This window comes from Leptodactylus fuscus, chromosome 9 (assembly GCF_031893055.1).
Source record: "Leptodactylus fuscus isolate aLepFus1 chromosome 9, aLepFus1.hap2, whole genome shotgun sequence".
NCBI lineage: Eukaryota > Metazoa > Chordata > Amphibia > Anura > Leptodactylidae > Leptodactylus > Leptodactylus fuscus.
Window position 1 is genome coordinate 9,720,134 of NC_134273.1, and position 20,027 is coordinate 9,740,160.

A 20,027-nucleotide genomic window follows, 5' to 3' on the forward strand; every position below is an offset into this window, starting at 1 on the left:
TATCTATCTATCTATATATTCCTAATATCGTCCTCTTTGGAGCAGAGAGAGAATAACTGAGCACAATAAGTGAGTTTTATCCAATCTGATGCTGCAGTTGTCCGTAGTAACCACCCAATTTTAAATTGCCACATCTGTGACCTTATTGGTTGCTATGGGCAATTGATTTACAATTCCTTTGCCTAGCTTTGCTATATCACCCCCTGCAGACACAGGAGTTTTCCAATGTTAGTGCATGACATAGCCAATAGGTGTGAATACTCACTGAGCAGACCTATGGCCGGCTAAAGAGATTCTTTGTGTGTAACAAGTCTATAGGAAAACTGAAGCAGCTCATCTACCTGGACATGTCCAAGAATCGGATCGAGAGCGTAGACTTGGAGGTATCCGGGTGCGAGTCCTTGGAAGATCTTCTACTTTCCTCCAATTTGTTGCAACACTTACCTGACTCAATAGGTAAGGAGCAAACATTTCCGCTGTCATATGATATGAAGACTGTGTGTACAGCGTCTTAGAGCTCCTCTCACAGGTCACGTGACCATCTAACATGTTATGACATTCATAGCTGCTTTCTTACTAATACAGCGCCACACTTGTCCACAGGCTATGTGCGGTATTGCAGCTCAGCCCCATTCACTTCATTAGATCTGAGCTGCAATACCAGACACAACCCATGGACAGGTGTGGCGCTGTTTGTAGAACTATCTAGAATCCTTTGTAACCACTATAGATAGAATTTCATATTCAATACATATAAAATAATTATACTTCCTTTGTCCTGGTCCTGCACTATGTAGTGCCCCCTCTAGTCACATCTAGAGCTGCATTAAAAGTACGGCTAGATTTCGGTAACTCTACCCTAACAAACAACATCTTTTCGTTGGTCTACAAGTCTCCTGACAAGACGCTGATCACATGACTTATAAAGGAACCCAATAGCATGTGCGCAATTTTCCTGCAGCGCTCCCAGAGGAGAAATGAATCATTACACAGACGCCATTAGAGTCCATAAGCTGCACATGTAATGCCTGGATGTCGCGGGTCCTCCAGAGAGACAGGTGCCCTTTACAGCCGTTCTTTGCTCTATTAGATAATGATTCCCCCCGATTAACCCCAAATTCTCTAATAGAATATTGCAAGTCCCCCTCGCCCGGATCTTATAAGTCCAATGGACTGCTTAGTAGGAAATTTACAGCGGAAAGCGGCTTGTGTGGTCGTCCGGGCACATCAGCCGATCCTGCTAAATGGGCATCATGGGGATCTGTTCACACTGTAATGTCCAGCGCCCCGAGTCTTTCTACCTTTCTCTGACATCTATCACTTTACTTTAACAGGTCTGCTGAAAAAACTCACAACTCTGAAAATAGATGACAATCAACTTGTAGCACTACCAAATACCGTGGGAAAGTGAGTAGAGAGACATGAACACACGGCCGCTCCTGGGGTGTATATATGGGGGTATAAGGGGGGGCTAAATAGATAGATAGGAGATAGATAGATAGATAGATAGATAGATAGATAGATAAATAGATAGGAGATAGATAGATAGAAGATAGATAGATAGATAGATAGATAGGAGATAGATAGATAGATAGATAGATAGATAGATAGATAGATAGATAGATAGATAGATAGATAGATAGATAGGAGATAGATAGATAGATAGATAGATAGAAGATAGATAAATAGATAGATAGATAGATAGATAGATAGATAGATAGATAGATAGGAGATAGATAGATAGATAGATAGATAGATAGATAGATAGATAGATAGGAGATAGATAGATAGGAGATAGATAGATAGATAGATAGATAGATAGATAGATAGAAGATAGATAAATAGATAGATAGATAGATAGATAGATAGATAGATAGGAGATAGATAGATAGATAGATAGATAGATAGATAGGAGATAGATAGATAGATAGATAGATAGATAGAAGATAGATAAATAGATAGATAGATAGGAGATAGATAGGAGATAGATAGAAGATAGATAGATAGATAGATAGATAGATAGATAGATAGATAGATAGGAGATAGATAGATAGATAGATAGATAGATAGATAGGAGATAGATAGATAGATAGATAGATAGATAGATGATAGATAAATAGATAGATAGGAGATAGATAGATAGATAGATAGATAGATAGATAGATAGATAGATAGGAGATAGATAGATAGATAGGAGATAGATAGATAGATAGATAGATAGATAGGAGATAGATAGATAGATAGATTAGATAGGAGATAGATAGATAGATAGATAGATAGATAGATAGATAGATAGATAGAAGATAGATAGATAGATAGATAGAAGATAGATAAATAGATAGATAGATGATATATAGATGGATAGATAGGAGATAGATAGATAGATAGATAGATAGATAGATAGGAGATAGATAGATAGATAGATAGATAGATAGATAGATAGAAGATAGATAGATAGATAGATAGATAGATAGAAGATAGATAGATAGATAGATAGATAGAAGATAGATAAATAGATAGACAGATAGATGATATATAGATGGATAGATAGGAGATAGATATATAGATAGATTTGCTGCTCTAGCAGTTGTAGTCATCTCTGTTACTGATCATATTGTCGGAGCTTTTGTTGCCATTGAGAGGAATAAAAGCTTCTTCTTCTTCTGGGCGCTCGGAGTCACTTGTGTCCCTGAATGTAACAGACGCTGGATGTCAGCCACAAGACTCCGTGCGTCACCGCAATACAACTACAAGCTCTATAAGATGGCGTGATAGAAATTCACAAGTAGCTCTATTATCTGATAGAAAGTCACAGCCGATTCTTTCCTCAGATTTCAATGTGACTCGAGTTGTTTATGTAATGCCCTCCCCCGTATGTATAGACCGTATGGATAGACTGTATAGATAGACCGTATAGATAGACTGTATAGATAGACCGTATAGATAGACTGTATAGATAGACTGTATGGATACAATGTATGGATAGACTGTATAGATAGACTGTATGGATAGACTGTATAGATAGAACATATGGATACACTGTATAGATAGACTCTATAGATAGACTGTATAGATAGACCGTATGGATAGACTGTACTAAACTTTACAAGGAGGTAGAAGGCAGCAGCACGTTCATGAATTGTTAGAGATAAGTGTCTGAGATGTTGAGGCGATGGCGCGTCCTCCGTTGCGTGTTGATTGTACCGTCTGATGATGTTGCGCTGGGTGTTTTGCCTTAGGACTTGCTGAATTAACCTTCTTCTAAACTTTCAGTTTATCTTTATTAGAAGAGTTTGATTGCAGCTGTAATGAGCTGGAGAGTCTGCCGCCCACCATCGGGTACCTGCACAACCTGCGCACCATGGCCGTGGACGAGAACTTCCTGACAGAACTTCCTCGGGAGGTGAGTACATAATAGTAGTCTTATAATGAGTGGACAACGCAGCTAAAGACTTGGAGGATCCTCGATGTATAAATTGTGGCTTCCACTTTTCTATAAATTAGGTTGAAATTTTACAAATAACTTTGGTAAGTTTGAAAAGTTTTTCAAATGATCGAAATGGTTGAAACAATTCTAGAAATAGTAGCAAAAATCAGGTAATAGGGACGTGGAATGATAACAATGGACACTAATCTCTATCCACAGGTCATATTCCCACCCATCAGACACTTATCTCTATCCAGCTAGCGTTGCTCCATCTGTTGTTCTGGCTCAGACTTCAGAGTGATACAATGTAGCAAAATGTCTAAATGCCACTAAATGTTAATAATGTTGATCTCATTTACTGACAGATAGCAGAGATCTTGGAAATACTGCAAAACTGAAAGTAAATGATTCTCTTTTCACCTTAGATTGGCAATTGCAAGGCCGTCACAGTGATGTCTTTGCGGTCGAACAAGCTGGAGTTCCTCCCTGATGAGATTGGCCAGATGCAGAAGCTGAGAGTGCTGAACCTAAGTGATAACAGGTAGCGGAGTAGTGATGTCACTAAATAGTGGGCCAGGAAAATTAAAGGGTTATTCCCATAACCCTTGTTCACCAACGTCCAGACTGTGTACTCTGTCCACTTCCTGTATTTCTCAGCACATTGGTGGGCGGGGTCTCACTTGCTCTGCTATCTGCTATGTTTGCAGTTAGTAATGAGGGATTGGTTGTAAATGCATGTAGGCTGATGTAGCAGAGCTGGATTTGAGTCAGCTTGCATTACATACAGAGGTAAGGGACTCCTTATCTCAGCCCTTATCAGCCAAATTCAATTAAACCGGCTGATAAGTGGAAGAGCTGAAGATAGACAGCACAGTAATCCTGGACCTCTGGTACATGTCAGCCCCACCCTCCCCCCTGAGAGCATGCAACTAGTCACTTGGGAAATGAGCAGATAAGCCCAGTGGCCATAAAACGCAGTGTCAACAATGAAGTGAATAAATTAAGATAGCGGCCAAACAAAGCAGTTTTGATAAAGCAATGCATTTAGGAAAAGTCTTAAATACACATAAACTAGCAGTATAGATGGGATCCTTGTGATGGGACAACCCCTTTAAACCAAGATCATGAAGACCTGTACTCATCCCATCCCCCACCCCATGCTTGGACCCATTAATTAACCCCTGTGTTATATCTCAGGCTAGATGCAACAGATAAAAAAAATTATATCAGGACTTGTTTTTAATGTACCCGGAAGAGTTACCTTTAATTTAGTCCCTCCGTTAATGGACCAAGCTAGGAGAAACAGTCCCAGATCCGCTAGATCCCCCTGTATACAGAAGTGGCAGAGCTCTCCTGGTGGCGCCTTACCCCGATGTGCCCATCTGAATCTTAGCTGACACTGTGTAATTCCCCTGGATGGTGTAGTATGTCTACAAGCCCTGAATATAGGAATGGGGAGCACTATGGGGGCTTTGTATAATGACATATGGTGCCCCATGGAAACATACGGGCCATATGTGCCGCCATTCACATGGTTGGGTCTATGACTTTCATTGACTAAGGGCTTTCGGCTCGGGGTCCTTTTAATCCAGAAGCTTATCACACCCACTTATCGGGGTAGCGATCGCACATGAGCTTCCATTACTATGTATCTGAGCACCATGTTATGGAGCTCAGGGCTGCGGCACAATTGTATTCACCCAAAAGAGCGGAGCAGAGACCACTGATAGGTCTGCTTACAACATACAACCTAGTATGACATCAACATCTAACCATACTTGTATACATACCCCAGTGTAATACCCCAGTGTATCCCCCTTGTGAGTCACTGCCTTTATTACAGAAGTATTGCTGTGTTTATTTATATACAAATTAACTCTTAGGAGCAATGAGGGCATTGCCTTGTCTCCATTCCAAAGAGCTTATTTGCATATTGCTATAAATGCTAATATCTTTGTAGTGGCTACTAGGGGAAAAAACTGTTTGATATAAGTGACCCTAACCTATCTATCTGCAGTGCTGGGGTGATATTCTGGGGTCTGGTGACAGTAACCTATCTATCTGCAGTGCTGGGGTGATATTCTGGGGTCTGGTGACAGTAACCTATCTATCTGCAGGCTCAGGTGATATGCTGGTTCTGGTGACAGTAACCTATCTATCTGCAGGGCCGGGGTGATATACTGGGTCTGGTGACAGTAACCTATCTATCTGCAGTGCTGGGGTGATATTCTGGGGTCTGGTGACAGTAACCTATCTATCTGCAGTGCTGGGGTGATATTCTGGGGTCTGGTGACAGTAACCTATCTATCTGCAGTGCTGGGGTGATATTCTGGGGTCTGGTGACAGTAACCTATCTATCTGCAGGCTCAGGTGATATGCTGGTTCTGGTGACAGTAACCTATCTATCTGCAGGGCTGGGGTGATATGCTGGTTCTGGTGACAGTAACCTATCTATCTGCAGGGCTGGGGTGATATACTGGTTCTGGTGACAGTAACCTATCTATCTGCAGGGCTGGGGTGATATGCTGGTTCTGGTGACAGTAACCTATCTATCTGCAGGGCTGGGGTGATATACTGGTTCTGGTGACAGTAACCTATCTATCTGCAGGGCTGGGGTGGTATGCTGGTTCTGGTGACAGTAACCTATCTATCTGCAGGACTGGGGTGATATGCTGGGTCTGGTGACAGTAACCTTTCTATCTGCAGGACTGGGGTGATATGCTGGGTCTGGTGATAGTAACCTATCTATCTGTAGGGCTGGGGTGATATGCTGATTCTGGTGACAGTAACCTATCTATCTGCAGGGCTGTGGTGATATGCTGGGTCTGGTGACAGTAACCTATCTATCTGCAGGGCTGGGGTGATATGCTGGTTCTGGTGACAGTAACCTATCTATCTGCAGGGCTGTGGTGATATGCTGGGTCTGGTGACAGTAACCTTTCTATCTGCAGGACTGGGGTGATATGCTGGTTGTGGTGACAGTAACCTATCTATCTGCAGGGCTGGGGTGATATACTGGTTCTGGTGACAGTAACCTATCTATCTGTAGGGCTGGGGTGATATGCTGGTTCTGGTGACAGTAACCTATCTATCTGCATGGTTAGGGTGATATGGTGGCTCTGGTGACAGTAACCTATCTATCTGCAGGGCTGGGGTGATATGCTGGGTCTGGTGACAGTAACCTATCTATCTGCAGGGCTGGGGTGATATACTGGTTCTGGTGACAGTAACCTATCTATCTGCAGGGCTGGGGTGGTATGCTGGTTCTGGTGACAGTAACCTATCTATCTGCAGGACTGGGGTGATATGCTGGGTCTGGTGACAGTAACCTTTCTATCTGCAGGACTGGGGTGATATGCTGGGTCTGGTGATAGTAACCTATCTATCTGTAGGGCTGGGGTGATATGCTGATTCTGGTGACAGTAACCTATCTATCTGCAGGGCTGTGGTGATATGCTGGGTCTGGTGACAGTAACCTATCTATCTGCAGGGCTGGGGTGATATGCTGGTTCTGGTGACAGTAACCTATCTATCTGCAGGGCTGTGGTGATATGCTGGGTCTGGTGACAGTAACCTTTCTATCTGCAGGACTGGGGTGATATGCTGGTTGTGGTGACAGTAACCTATCTATCTGCAGGGCTGGGGTGATATACTGGTTCTGGTGACAGTAACCTATCTATCTGTAGGGCTGGGGTGATATGCTGGTTCTGGTGACAGTAACCTATCTATCTGCATGGTTAGGGTGATATGGTGGCTCTGGTGACAGTAACCTATCTATCTGCAGGGCTGGGGTGATATGCTGGGTCTGGTGACAGTAACCTATCTATCTGCAGGGCTGGGGTGACATGCTGGGTCTGGTGACAGTAACCTATCTATCTGCAGGGTTAGGGTGATATGTTGGGTTCTAGTCACACTAACCTATCAATGGATCAGCCCTGGAGCCTTCAGAGCAAGGGATCAGGCAGCCGGACCCCAGCAACCAGACATTAATGGAATAACCCAGTGATATACATTCAGCGTCCATTATAGGACAGCCCCCGATGATGAGCAGTGCCACCACTTCCCTGGGCTGCAGTGTCCCTTATTTTCTGGCAAGGAACAGTCCAGATATCCCCCCTCCCCCGCCTTCCCCATTTACTTTTACATGATTGACTTTCGAGATATTTTATTCATTTCCAGGTTAAAGAATTTGCCCTACAGCTTTACGAAACTTAAAGAACTCGCGGCTCTGTGGCTTTCAGACAATCAGGTAAGACTTTAAAAAAAAACGTAGCAAAAACTGAAACAGAAAAATCTGCTTGTCCACAACGAGGGCAAGTTTACAAATATTGGTCAAATTGGGGGATTGGATGCAGATTTCCCTCCAGGGTTAATAATGTCAGTCTATATAAATCTGCCCCAATGTCACCAGAATAGGCCAGCGAGGTCTCATGAGGTCCCTGCGGCTGGAGGCGTGCGGGCCGGGGAGGAGCCTGGAGACCCCCACAGGTCTCACTATAAGAAATAACTTGTCCTCCTTTGTTTTCTTCCAGTCCAAAGCTCTCATTCCTCTCCAGACGGAAGCTCATCCCGAAACCAAGCAGAGGGTATTAACCAATTACATGTTCCCGCAGCAGCCCCGTAGCGATGAAGGTAAGTCCTGTCCACACTAGCCGTGACCCTCAATAGTGAGGGGTTGCAGAAGGTGCATGCCGGCCCACAAGGGGTCCAATATTATATACAATACATTACCAGGGTCCTGATAGTAAAGAAGTCAGCCCCCAGTTGAATTTTTATCTGAAACGTCATTTCATGGGAAATACCAGAATTTACTAAGACAGGTAAGTCAGGAGAGGTGACAGGTCATCTTTAGAAAGGACATTTCACCATCGTCTACCAACTCCAGTTCTTAATATCCTTTATTAGGTGCCTCTCCACTGATTCTGGCGCAGTTGGAATTTTTTCACTAGCCCCTACCGTTCCTGAGCAATCAGTGCTGCACCGATTGTCCTAACTAAGCTCTCTACCACAGGGTGGGCGGTCCTTAGCTGGAGCAGGTAGTCTAGGACCGCCCACCTGCACACAGAATATTGGATGCTGAGACTAAAAACACCGACTGCTCAGGAATGGTGGGGGCTAGAGAAAAAATTCCAACTGCGCCAGAATCAGTAAAGCCGTGGCTATCAGAGGCTGCAAAGGGAGTGTGTTGGTGGAACTGGTGAAAAATCATCTTTATGGACAAGCCCTTCGAGACATAAACCTGATATCTTATTTATGACTGACTTCTTCTTAGGTACCAGGAGCGGGGTGCAGCGGCCACCTCCGCACCCCTTACAGCTGTGTGTGTGGGACTAATATGGGCTGCTGAGTTTTTTGGCGGGGGCTGTTTAGTTGTTCGGTTATCACGTTATATAATGGGTATCCATATGTTGGTGACTAATATTTATCAGCGAGGTTTACATCTGACTGAGGCTAATGAGGGGAACATATGGCAGCAAGGCTTCTCTCCCATCCACTGTCTGACTCGTAATTGGGCCAGCCAAGGTTGGGAGATGGGAATCTGCTTTTGACAACCTTAATAATTTGCTGTCAGCCACGTGTGATGGAGTCGATGTTTGTCCCTAATGCAGATTTCCAGTCTGACAGTGACAGTTTTAACCCTACGCTGTGGGAAGAGCAGCGGCAGCAGAGGATGACCGTGGCATTCGAGTTTGAAGACAAGAAAGAGGAAGAGGAGGCTCCGGGAAAAGTCAAGGTCAGCCCAAGACTACGCATAGGGGAGGATTGGATATTATATTGACAAGGGGCCTGTAACGTCTTACATGTCCATTGTGCACGATTAGAAACAGCGCCACACTTGTCCACAGGTTGTGTGTGGTATTGCAGTTCAGATCCAGTCACTTCAGAGGAGCAGAGCTGCAGTTCCTGACTCAACCCAAAGGCAGGTGTGGCGCTGTTCCTGGAAAAAAGCAGCCATGTTTTTCTAGTCCCATCAAAATTTTTACGTTTTCTGCAGCAGAGTGTTTGTCTCTTAGTCTATGTTGACACCACCCAATGCGTTCCTGAGCAGTGAAAAATTGACAAATTCATTTTTAACGTCCGTTTTTACATCCGTTCCGTGTCTGTTTCTCTGTTTTTGATCCAGGGCTGGAGCTGCATGTAGATGGGCCTGGAATGATATATAGTAATACCTGGTGCCCCCTACTAGGGACTTCTGGGCTGATATAGGGGTCCCTTTGTTCAGGCTCCTCATCTCTTGGTAGACTGTAGAGTCTTTACGAGGAGCGCCTCTCGCCATGGAGGACTGACCTGTCCTGCATTACACACCCAACCCATTGATTATTATGGACAATGTGTAATTCCTAATTTCCCCTGTGGAGGCGCTGCAGGGGAATTGAACACTTATTCCAGGCTCCTACTGATCACTGGGGTCCGTGCAGGGAGTTATTTATCTTCTTCTCTAAACTATGGAACCTACAGAGAAAATATGTTGCGAGTCTGAACAAGGAGAAGCGTTCTCCTCATTTATACATAGGATCCCCATTTTCGCGGTCTCCTAGGTTTATTCTGCCTCGGCTGTGACTATCGTAGTCCTCGCTGTAAGAAGTCACCACTGCTAACAAGAAAATCTGAGATTAGCCCAATTCTGAGCGGGGAGAAGCTTGTCCTGTATAATGTCCTGTATAATGTCCTGTATAATGTCTCCGCCTCGCACTCCCCATTCTAATGCCGCTCGCTATGTAAATAAGCCACAGTGTAGAAATCTCTCTGGCACTGAGCTGACAGCACCAAGCTGTGACCGGAGAGACCAGAGATGTGATGGCGGCACATGGAAGGGGCGGAATAACATTGCACAAAATGAATCTAGAAACTGTAAAAATCTACAGGGAGATGTGTGGAGTGAGTGTGCGGTATGTGTACGTAATGTGAGGAGTGAGTGTGCAGTATATGTACATAATATGTGTAGTGAGTGTGCGGTATGTGTACATAATGTGTGTAGTGAGTGAGTGGTATATGTACATAATGTGTGTAGTGATTGAGCGGTATATGTACATAACGTATGTAGTGAGTGAGCGGTATATGTACATAACGTATGTAGTGAGTGTGCGGTATATGTACATAATCTGTGTAGTGAGTGTGCGGTATATGTACATAATCTGTGTAGTGAGTGTGTGGTATATGTACATAACGTATGTAGTGAGTGAGCGGTATATGTACATAATCTGTGTAGTGAGTGTGCGGTATGTGTACATAATGTGAGGAGTGAGTGTGCAGTATATGTACGTAAACTGTGTAGTGAGTGTGCGGTATATGTAAGTAAACTGTGTAGTGAGTGTGTGATATGTGCACATTATCTGTATGTAGTGAGTGTGCAATGTGTGTGTGTGTAATATTAGTAGTCAGTGTGCGGTATGTGTGTGTAATACTGTGTTTGCCTATAGATGTGTTTATGTATGTGGAGAGCACATATATACATTTATATTCTACATTACATATTGTATCAAGTGCACTGAATGGTAGTATTATTTGGGCTACTTATGTTTGTACTGTTTATAGATTCTATTATAGTATAAGCTGAGCATAGTATGGTAGCATTATTTCTAAACTGTATCATAGCACTATTTGGACCCTATATGGCAGTATTATTCATGCATGATATAATTGTATTATTGATACACTATATGGGTATCACTGAATGAGCAAATAAAATATAACTTTTATTAGATATGTATTAAAAGGATAGACCTATTAAATCAGTGCAAAGTCCTCAAATCTGTACAGGGTAGAGTCTTCTTATACAATGAAAAAGAATACATTCAGATCTGTTACTGAGACTCAACCCAATCAGATCACTAATTTTATACACCATATGGAAGTATTAATTGGGCACTGTATGAACGTATTATTTATACACTGTATAATAGTATTGTTTGTACATTGTATGACAGCATTATTTTTACACTGTATGACTATTGTTAGTGCACTGTATGACAGCATTATTTTACACTGTATGACAGCATTATTTTTACACTGTATGACTATTGTTAGTGCACTGTATGACAGCATTATTTGTACACTGTATGACAGCATTATTTTACACTGTATGACAGCATTATTTTACACTGTATGACAGCATTATTTTTATACTGTATGACAGTATTATTTGTGCACTGTATGACAGTATTATTTTTACACTGTATGACAGCATTATTTTACACTGTATGACAGCATTATTTTTACACTGTATGACTGTATTGTTTGTACACTGTATGACAGTATTATTTTTACACTGTATGATGATTGTTAGTGCACTGTATGACAGCATTATTTTACACTGTATGACAGTATTATTTTACACTGTATGACAGCATTATTTTTACACTGTATGATTGTATTGTTTGTACACTGTATGACAGTATTATTTTTACACTGTATGACAGTATTATTTTTACACTGTATGACAGTATTATTTGTACACTATATGACTGTATTGTTTGTGCACTGTATGCCAGTACTATTTATACACTGCATGGCAGTATTATTTTCAGGTTGTATGAAGGTATTATTTCAGCACCGTCTTGTGCTGTTATTTCTGTGTTTGGCATTGCCATGTTTGAGGTACTATAAGGATGATGTATGGCGCTATTTTCTGACCATTGTATTGTAGACATTCTGGCAGTATTATTTGAGCTCTAGGTGGCGCTTTTTCTTGACATTCTAAAACACTGCTGAAAAGTGTGAGCCATATGTAGCACTACTATATAATATTAGTACTGTACATTGTACATTATCTGCTCACCCGGTAGGTACCGTAGCTGTATTGTAGGTATTATACAGTATATATATACACCGTATATTTCTTGTAGAATTCTTGTACTTGCTCTTGGCATGACCGCCCCATCATCCATCTTCCCTCTCATCCCCCCCAGTTACTCCGGCTGCCCCCGTTTATCTTCTCATTCTCACAGGACTTCTCCCGTGCTGCCCCTCTTCTCTGGACTCGCTGTCCCTGCCCATTACACTTCCCCAGTTTCCTACATGTCTTCTGTGCACCTTATATCCGGATTGTCTTGGTTTCTGAAGGGATGATGCCCTAATATTTGTCGCCCTTGTAACACACCCAACACTTCCCTCTTTGTACCTCTCATGTGACCCATTCCTTTGAGATCGTAAGCTCCTACGGCCAGGCACTATATCACGCTAGATCGTAAGCTCCTACGGCCAGGCAATATATAACGCTAGATCGTAAGCTCCTATGGCCAGGCAATATATCACGCTAGATCGTAAGCTCCTACGGCCAGGCAATATATAACGCTAGATCGTAAGCTCCTACGGCCAGGCACTATATCACGCTAGATCGTAAGCTCCTACGGCCAGGCAATATATAACGCTAGATCGTAAGCTCCTATGGCCAGGCAATATATCACGCTAGATCGTAAGCTCCTACGGCCAGGCAATATATAACGCTAGATCGTAAGCTCCTACGGCCAGGCAATATATCACGGTAGATCGTAAGCTCCTACGGCCAGGCAATATATCACGCTAGATCGTAAGCTCCTATGGCCGGGAAACCTATCAGGAACGTTTTTCCCTTTCACCAACTTTCCTTTGAACTTTGTAGAATTTTTTTTTTTTTAATCTAAAAAGTTTGATGAAACTATTGAATATTTTTTTTCACTGCAATCTCATTTAGTCATCATTATGCGATGTCACGTAGCCTTAAACGCTTCTTAATTTCTCAAGTGTATCCTGAGACGCGCGGCTCGTACGCCACGCACTTCACACATGTTTTTTCTCCTTAAATATACAATTAATTTCTGATTTTTTTTCTCGAACTCTTCAAGACGAATAGATTTTTTTTTCCCCTGCATAAGAAAAATTAATGGAGAGCTGAAGAAGTTCCACCTGTCGCATCTTGTGATCAGCGCTAATCAGATAGACATCGGCATCATCAATAGATAAGAGATCCTTCTTGTATCCAGCGCTGGAGTGTGTGCCGGGCACAGGGGGCTGCTTAATTTTTGCTCTTGGGTCCCCCTCCCCTTATGTACGCTCCAGATTGTCATATGTTGGCCCATTCCAACAGAATTCCTTAACACGGGGCAAATTTTGAGTAGGTCGTCTTCTTCTTTTGCCCCAGCCCCTTTTGATCTATCAGAATTATGGTAAAAATGTTGCAAACTGAGGTTAACTGTGCAGATTTGTAGAGCTCATGACAAAGGAGAATTGGGCTTTTCTCAATTTGTTGCTCTTACCCCATGGGTGCCTCAGCTGCTGTTTTAGGGTTCTCATGGTCCTTGGGGTGAAATCTAAGCTTAGGACCCTTGTGCCACTTCTCACAACCCTCAGCCATGTCCCATCCATACTTTAAGGCTTTCACATTTCCTCTCTATCTGGCCCAGACCACCATGAAGACTTGTTTACAACACAAAAGCTTCCCGTCATCCCCTGTCAGTGCAACCCACAGTCATTTATCTACATAGCCTTTAAAGAAGACCTTTCCCCAGGTCTTTGCATCCATTAATAGCTTTGGTCCCTGCTATACTGTTTAGGCTCTGTACTGTCAGGTGTGCGGTGTCAGACAGGAGCAGGAAAGGGGTGTGATTCTGATTTCTGACACTGTCCACTTCTGATTGGATCTCTGTATCACACCCCCTTTACCTGCTCCTGCCTGACACCACATATAGCATTTCAGGCACCAAAACTAACTGCCTTGATTACTCAAAGTTGGTGGGGGCTAGAGAAAAAATTCCAACGGTGCTGGAATCTGTTAAACTAACAGATACTAAGAACTGTAATAGGGGTATAAGAATGAAAGGTCCTCTTTAAATGGGCTTTAAAGACCACAAAATTAGGTAAAGGCAGGGCGTATTATAAAATAGCATAAAATACTCACCTGTCGAGTTCCCGACCATTCCAGTGCTGCCGTTCTGGTTCTCTCCTTTGGTCTTTGTTTCCAATGCTTTAGTGATGATGGAGGGTCAGCTTGTGCGTCTGCCTGTTTCTAACCCCGTACAAGCTGTAATGTAACACACTAACTGATGTAACACGAGCGACAGAAACCTTAAAGGGGCCTGGACAGGGAGGGAAAGTTAGGTACAGAGCTTCAGGGACCAAAATGCCATGAGAAGAGCTGTGGGAATAATGGTGTCATGGACACTACGTATCAGTAAGACGCGCTCCGATGACAGGAGGGCCGGCTAGTCTTTTAGGCATTGCTTAATTGGACATTTTGCAATTTGCCTTAAAGGCTCGCTCTTATTATTCCTTGACACTACGGAAGGTCTGTCTGCGCAGAATTCTCCTTCAGGCTTGACATTTGCTAAATACCAGACATAAAAATTGATGCGTAGGTGTGACCTGAGCGGCTCGCTGCAGATCTCCGCTCCTCTTCATCGCTCTTCACATGTTTAGCAATGGTCATTTATTAAAGGGACGTGTTGTGACTCACTGCACAGGAAGAATTGTATCCTGTGCTAGGATTAGAACTTAAGGGCACTGGTTCTAAAGGGTTTCGCAATTACTTAAAGGGATCCTATCATTCAGACGACATTTTTTCTAAGTACCACGTTGGAATAGCCTTAAGAAAGGCTATTCTTCTCCTACCTTTTGTCATCTTCTCCACGCCGCCGTTCCCTTACAATCCCGGTTCTTGTCGGAATGTAAATGAGCTCTCTTGCAGCAATGGGGGCGGGCCCCAGCTCTCACACAGCACTGGGGGCGTCCCCAATGCTGCGAGAGAACTCTCTCGAGTGCCGCCTCCTCTTCTTCAGCAGCGTCATCTTCAGCCTCTTCTTCCAGCGGTGGCTTGTAACTTCTAAGGCCTCCGGCCTTGGTCAGAGAAGACTGCGTATGCCCATAGGCTACGAGAAAATGGCCACTTGCACAGTATTGTAAGCGTTTATTTTCTCAGGGCCTGTGGACATGCGCAGTCTTCTCTGCCTGAGGCCTAGAAGTAAGAAGACACCGCTGGAAGAAGTGAATGAAGAGGCCATCCCTGACGAAGATGGAGGCGGTGCTGGAGAGAGTTCTCGCTCAGCATTGGGGCCGCCCCCAGTGCTGTCTGAGCGCTAGGGCCCTCCCCCAGTGCTGCAAGAGAGATAATTTGCATATCGACAAGAACCGGGATTTTAGGCGAACAGCGGCGCGGAGAAAACAATGAAAGGTAGGAGAAGAATAACCTTTCTTAAGGTTATTCCGACGTGTCTGAATGATAGGATCCCTTTAAAGGATTTTTCCATGATTATATCCAGATTTATATTTCTATACAAAAGTTAAACATTTTTGCAAATAGGAGTTCATAAAATTTGGTAGAGTTTTACCAGTTTCCTCTAACCATCTTAGTGGTGACCTCTTCTGTTTGGATCGGTTGCCGATGGATAAGTCCATAAATGCAGGAACTTTCTTTGGTCTGGGACTTGTCAGAAACCCAGCCATGATTCCCTTGGCAACTGATCAAGACAACAGACGGTCACCAACAAGACGGCTGGAGAAAATCTCAAAAACTCTGTACAAGTCTACACATCTAAATATGATATAAATTTCCTATGGTCCTTCTGGCTTACAAATCTAAGTATGACTACGCACCTTGGAAAACCTATTTAAAGAAATGTGACTAAGCTGTAATAACAGACACTGCCTTCAGACAAGGGCGGCGCTGTTTCTAGCAAAAAGCAGACCCAATGTTTTATTCACAGATTATCCCATTAATCCTACCATTGATTGTGTTGCTCCGTGTTAGACGTGATCCATTGACTTTATATTGACCCCTCTAGGTTTCGTAGAGACCCCTTTTTCCACTTACCTCCAGCATGATCAAACAGGAACTGAATGCACATTCGTTCCATCTGCCTTCGAGGTTCTCTATTCTTCCCATGCAAACGATGCAGCAAGGATATCCCATTGGCCACAGACGGGATTGTCTTGCATTTTGGTAGAACTTACTAGATGACCCCGTAGACGTTTGACCTATAGAACTGGAGACATCATTTACTGCTATCCTTTATTTCCAAATCCAGGTTGAAATCAATCTCAAGAGATACCCAACGCCGTACCCAGAAGATTTAAAAAATATGGTGAAGTCAGTTCAGAACATGGTCGGTAAAGGAAGTCACAGCTCTTCTTTGGAAAACTCCATTCCAACACCAACTGCAGAGCAGAATCTCAAGGAAAAGTATGAGCATAAGTGGCCAATGTCAAGTAAAGAGATGAAGTCCGAGGTGATTCGAGAGTCTTTTCTGCATCTACAGATGGGCCACTGGTTGGCCTTGTATCTAGTCGCAGGTCCCAAGCACGGTGGGGCAGAGTGGTCAATAGAAAGAAGGATCGAGACGGTTCCTACTAGTCATTCCGCTCGGGCACCCGGTTCCCTGAGAAGGTTATACATGGGGTCGTCTTCTCCCAGACTTGGGATTTGTTGGGCATTGGATTCCTTGGATGGGGCGTCAAGTCGTTGAGTCTGTATTTCCATAGAATTTTTGTTGAAGGCATCTCCTGTAGTTCCTCAGAGCTCCAATGTGGGATCTAATTCCTATGGGTTTATTTTATTATCTAGATAGGGATTATTCATCATCAATGCTTGAAAGTTTTTATGTAAGTTTTTGGTAATTTTTCTTGAAAATTTACAGTTTTGAGACCCAAGCAGAAATTTCTAATCGGTGAGGCAATGGTAGGGGGCAGCAATTTTGCAGACGGTCCACTATATCGTAACCTTTCTGGGCTACAATGGATGGGGACGTTGTGGGAAGTTTTTTTTTTTGGCAAGGGATCTTTCCAACAAGTCATTTAAACTAATTTTCCATGTCACAATCTATATTTTAATAAAAGTACCGTTTTCACTCTGACCACTAAGCCTAATCATAGAAAGACATTGACAATTCTGCACGGGTTTGCCTTTCAGCAGTCACCTCATTTAACTCACAGACAGTATCACAATGGAAGACAACACCACTATAGTTAATACCGCTGACCTAATTGCAAAAATTGACAACATATTCCCTTTAAAGAACCCGATCCCTATTCATATGTCTTATAGGGGCCTGTGGACGTCTTGGTGGGGGTCTCGCTCTCTGGACCACTGCTAACAAACAATGTCTTTCACTGCAGAAGACTCAGCACAGCCACTTCTTACATGGTTGGCCATACGTAGGTTGAAAGAATCCCTACGTTTCTTCTGCAGTGGATCCTCCGGCCGGCCACAAGGTCCATCAGTAATATTAGCTGATTGTCGGGGGGTTCAGAGGGTGAATATTAGTGATATAACCTAAACATATACTACCCTAGTAAATGAGTGTAAAGTTAGTGCACCCCCAGGATCTGGGTGTCATCCTCTCGTCATTTCTGAGGCCTCCAGACTGCCGGAGGATCAGAAGTGGAACCAGAATTCCTGATACTTTTGTTGGATTAAATCTTTAGGAAATGGAAATTTTGAAACTTTAGGCAACAATGAGGAACAAGACTATGTACTTACCTACCAGTCACCTGTGGGTGGAGCTTAGGAGGAAGTGGGTGTGTTCTATGTATATGAGCCTGGTGTAGTTTGGTTTGAGTGTTGTTTTTGTCTTACTACTAGAGATACAGTCAAAAATAAATTCAATGGAATATGTATTGTGAATAATCCTATAGACGTTCCGATCTGTACGCCATGGTAGATTTATTACCTTAATTCTATAATTAATTGGAGGACTGTAAAGGGGTTGCCATGAGAAGACAAGCCCGGACTACATCCTTTCCCCGGGAGCCCCTTTTATTAGCCAGAGTTGAAAAAATTGTATGTAAAAAGAGCAGTTACCAAACCTAGCCATTAATCAGAATGGACACAATGTAATACCAAATGTCTCCTGTAGTGGCCACTGCTGTCCAATGTGTGACTGGTTGCAAATCATCCGATCGCTGTGACAAATTTGTTTCTAAGTTAGTTGTTTTGTTAAGACGATCCCTTTCAGTTCACATTTGTTAATATTAGTCATTTACAGTTGTCACAGAACTGGCTGTCATTGATTGTATTTTATTCTATTAGATTGTGCAGATCTTAGAATTCTTTGTCTGTCCTTATCATGGTTACACTCGGATATAGTGCGGAATACTTTCCTAATTGTTTTACTTTCTTTTCAGGTTTCAAATAGGGAACACAAAGAATTCCAAAAGACCCAAATGTCCGAAGCTGGAAACATTCGTAGTTATTCCCTTGAAGTCCCAAAGAGGAAGGAAAAGGAAGAACATTCAGAACGATCAGAGGTATCTTCCTTCAGGCACCAGAATATAGAAAACTACCATAAGTCTGCCTCCATACAGAAGAATATACTACTATAATACTGCCCCCTATGTACAAGAATATAACTACTATAATACTGCTCCTATGTACAAGAATATAACTACTATAATACTGCTCCTATATACAAGAATATAACTACTATAATACCGCTCCTATGTACAAGACTATAACTACTATAATACTTCCCCCTATGTACAAGAATATAACTACTATAATACTGCTCCTATATACAAGAATATAACTACTATAATACTACTCCTATGTACAAGAATATAACTACTATAATACTACTCCTATGTACAAGAATATAACTACTATAATACTACTCCTATGTACAAGAATATAACTACTATAATACTGCTCCTATGTACAAGAATATAACTACTATAATACTACCTCCTATGTACAAGAATATAACTACTATAATACTGCTCCTATGTACAAGAATATAACTACTATAATACTACCTCCTATGTACAAGAATATAACTACTATAATACCGCTCCTATGTACAAGAATATAACTACTATAATACTGCTCCTATGTACAAGAATATAACTACTATAATACTACCTCCTATGTACAAGAATATAACTACTATAATACTACTCCTATGTACAAGAATATAACTGCTATAATACTACCTCCTATGTACAAGAATATAACTACTATAATACTGCTCCTATGTACAAGAATATAACTACTATTATACTACTCCTATGTACAAGAATATAACTACTATTATACTACTCCTATGTACAAGAATATAACTAATATAATACTACCTCCTATGTACAAGAATATAACTACTATAATACTACTCCTATGTACAAGAATATAACTACTATAATACTGCTCCTATGTACAAGAATATAAATACTATAATACTGCTCCTATGTACAAGAATATAACTACTATAATACTACTCCTATGTACAAGAATATAACTACTATAATACTGCTCCTATGTACAAGAATATAACTACTATAATACTACTCCTATGTACAAGAGTATAACTACTATAATACTACTCCTATGTACAAGACTATAACTACTATAATACTACTCCTATGTACAAGAATATAACTACTATAATACTACTCCTATGTACAAGAATATAACTACTATAATACTGCCTCCTATGTACAAGAATATAACTACTATACTACTACTCCTATGTACAAGAATATAACTACTATAATACTGCTCCTATGTACAAGAATATAACTACTATAATACTGTTCCTATGTACAAGAATATAACTACTATAATACTACTCCTATGTACAAGAATATAACTACTATAATACTGCCCCCTATGTACAAGAATATAACTACTATAATACTG

General features: G+C 42.0%; 1 protein-coding gene across 1 annotated transcript in view; it reads left to right on the top strand.

Moving 5' to 3' along the window:
• Positions 1-20,027, top strand: part of LRRC7 (leucine rich repeat containing 7) — a 195,687-nt gene that overhangs the window by 131,105 nt on the left and 44,555 nt on the right. Inside the window, exons 10-18 of the mRNA XM_075287244.1 lie at positions 312-456; positions 1,335-1,407; positions 3,274-3,403; positions 3,853-3,968; positions 7,607-7,676; positions 7,960-8,059; positions 9,037-9,161; positions 16,426-16,626; positions 18,521-18,643. Coding sequence (XP_075143345.1) covers positions 312-456; positions 1,335-1,407; positions 3,274-3,403; positions 3,853-3,968; positions 7,607-7,676; positions 7,960-8,059; positions 9,037-9,161; positions 16,426-16,626; positions 18,521-18,643 — 1,083 coding nt within the window. The remainder of the gene's footprint in view (positions 1-311; positions 457-1,334; positions 1,408-3,273; positions 3,404-3,852; positions 3,969-7,606; positions 7,677-7,959; positions 8,060-9,036; positions 9,162-16,425; positions 16,627-18,520; positions 18,644-20,027) is intronic.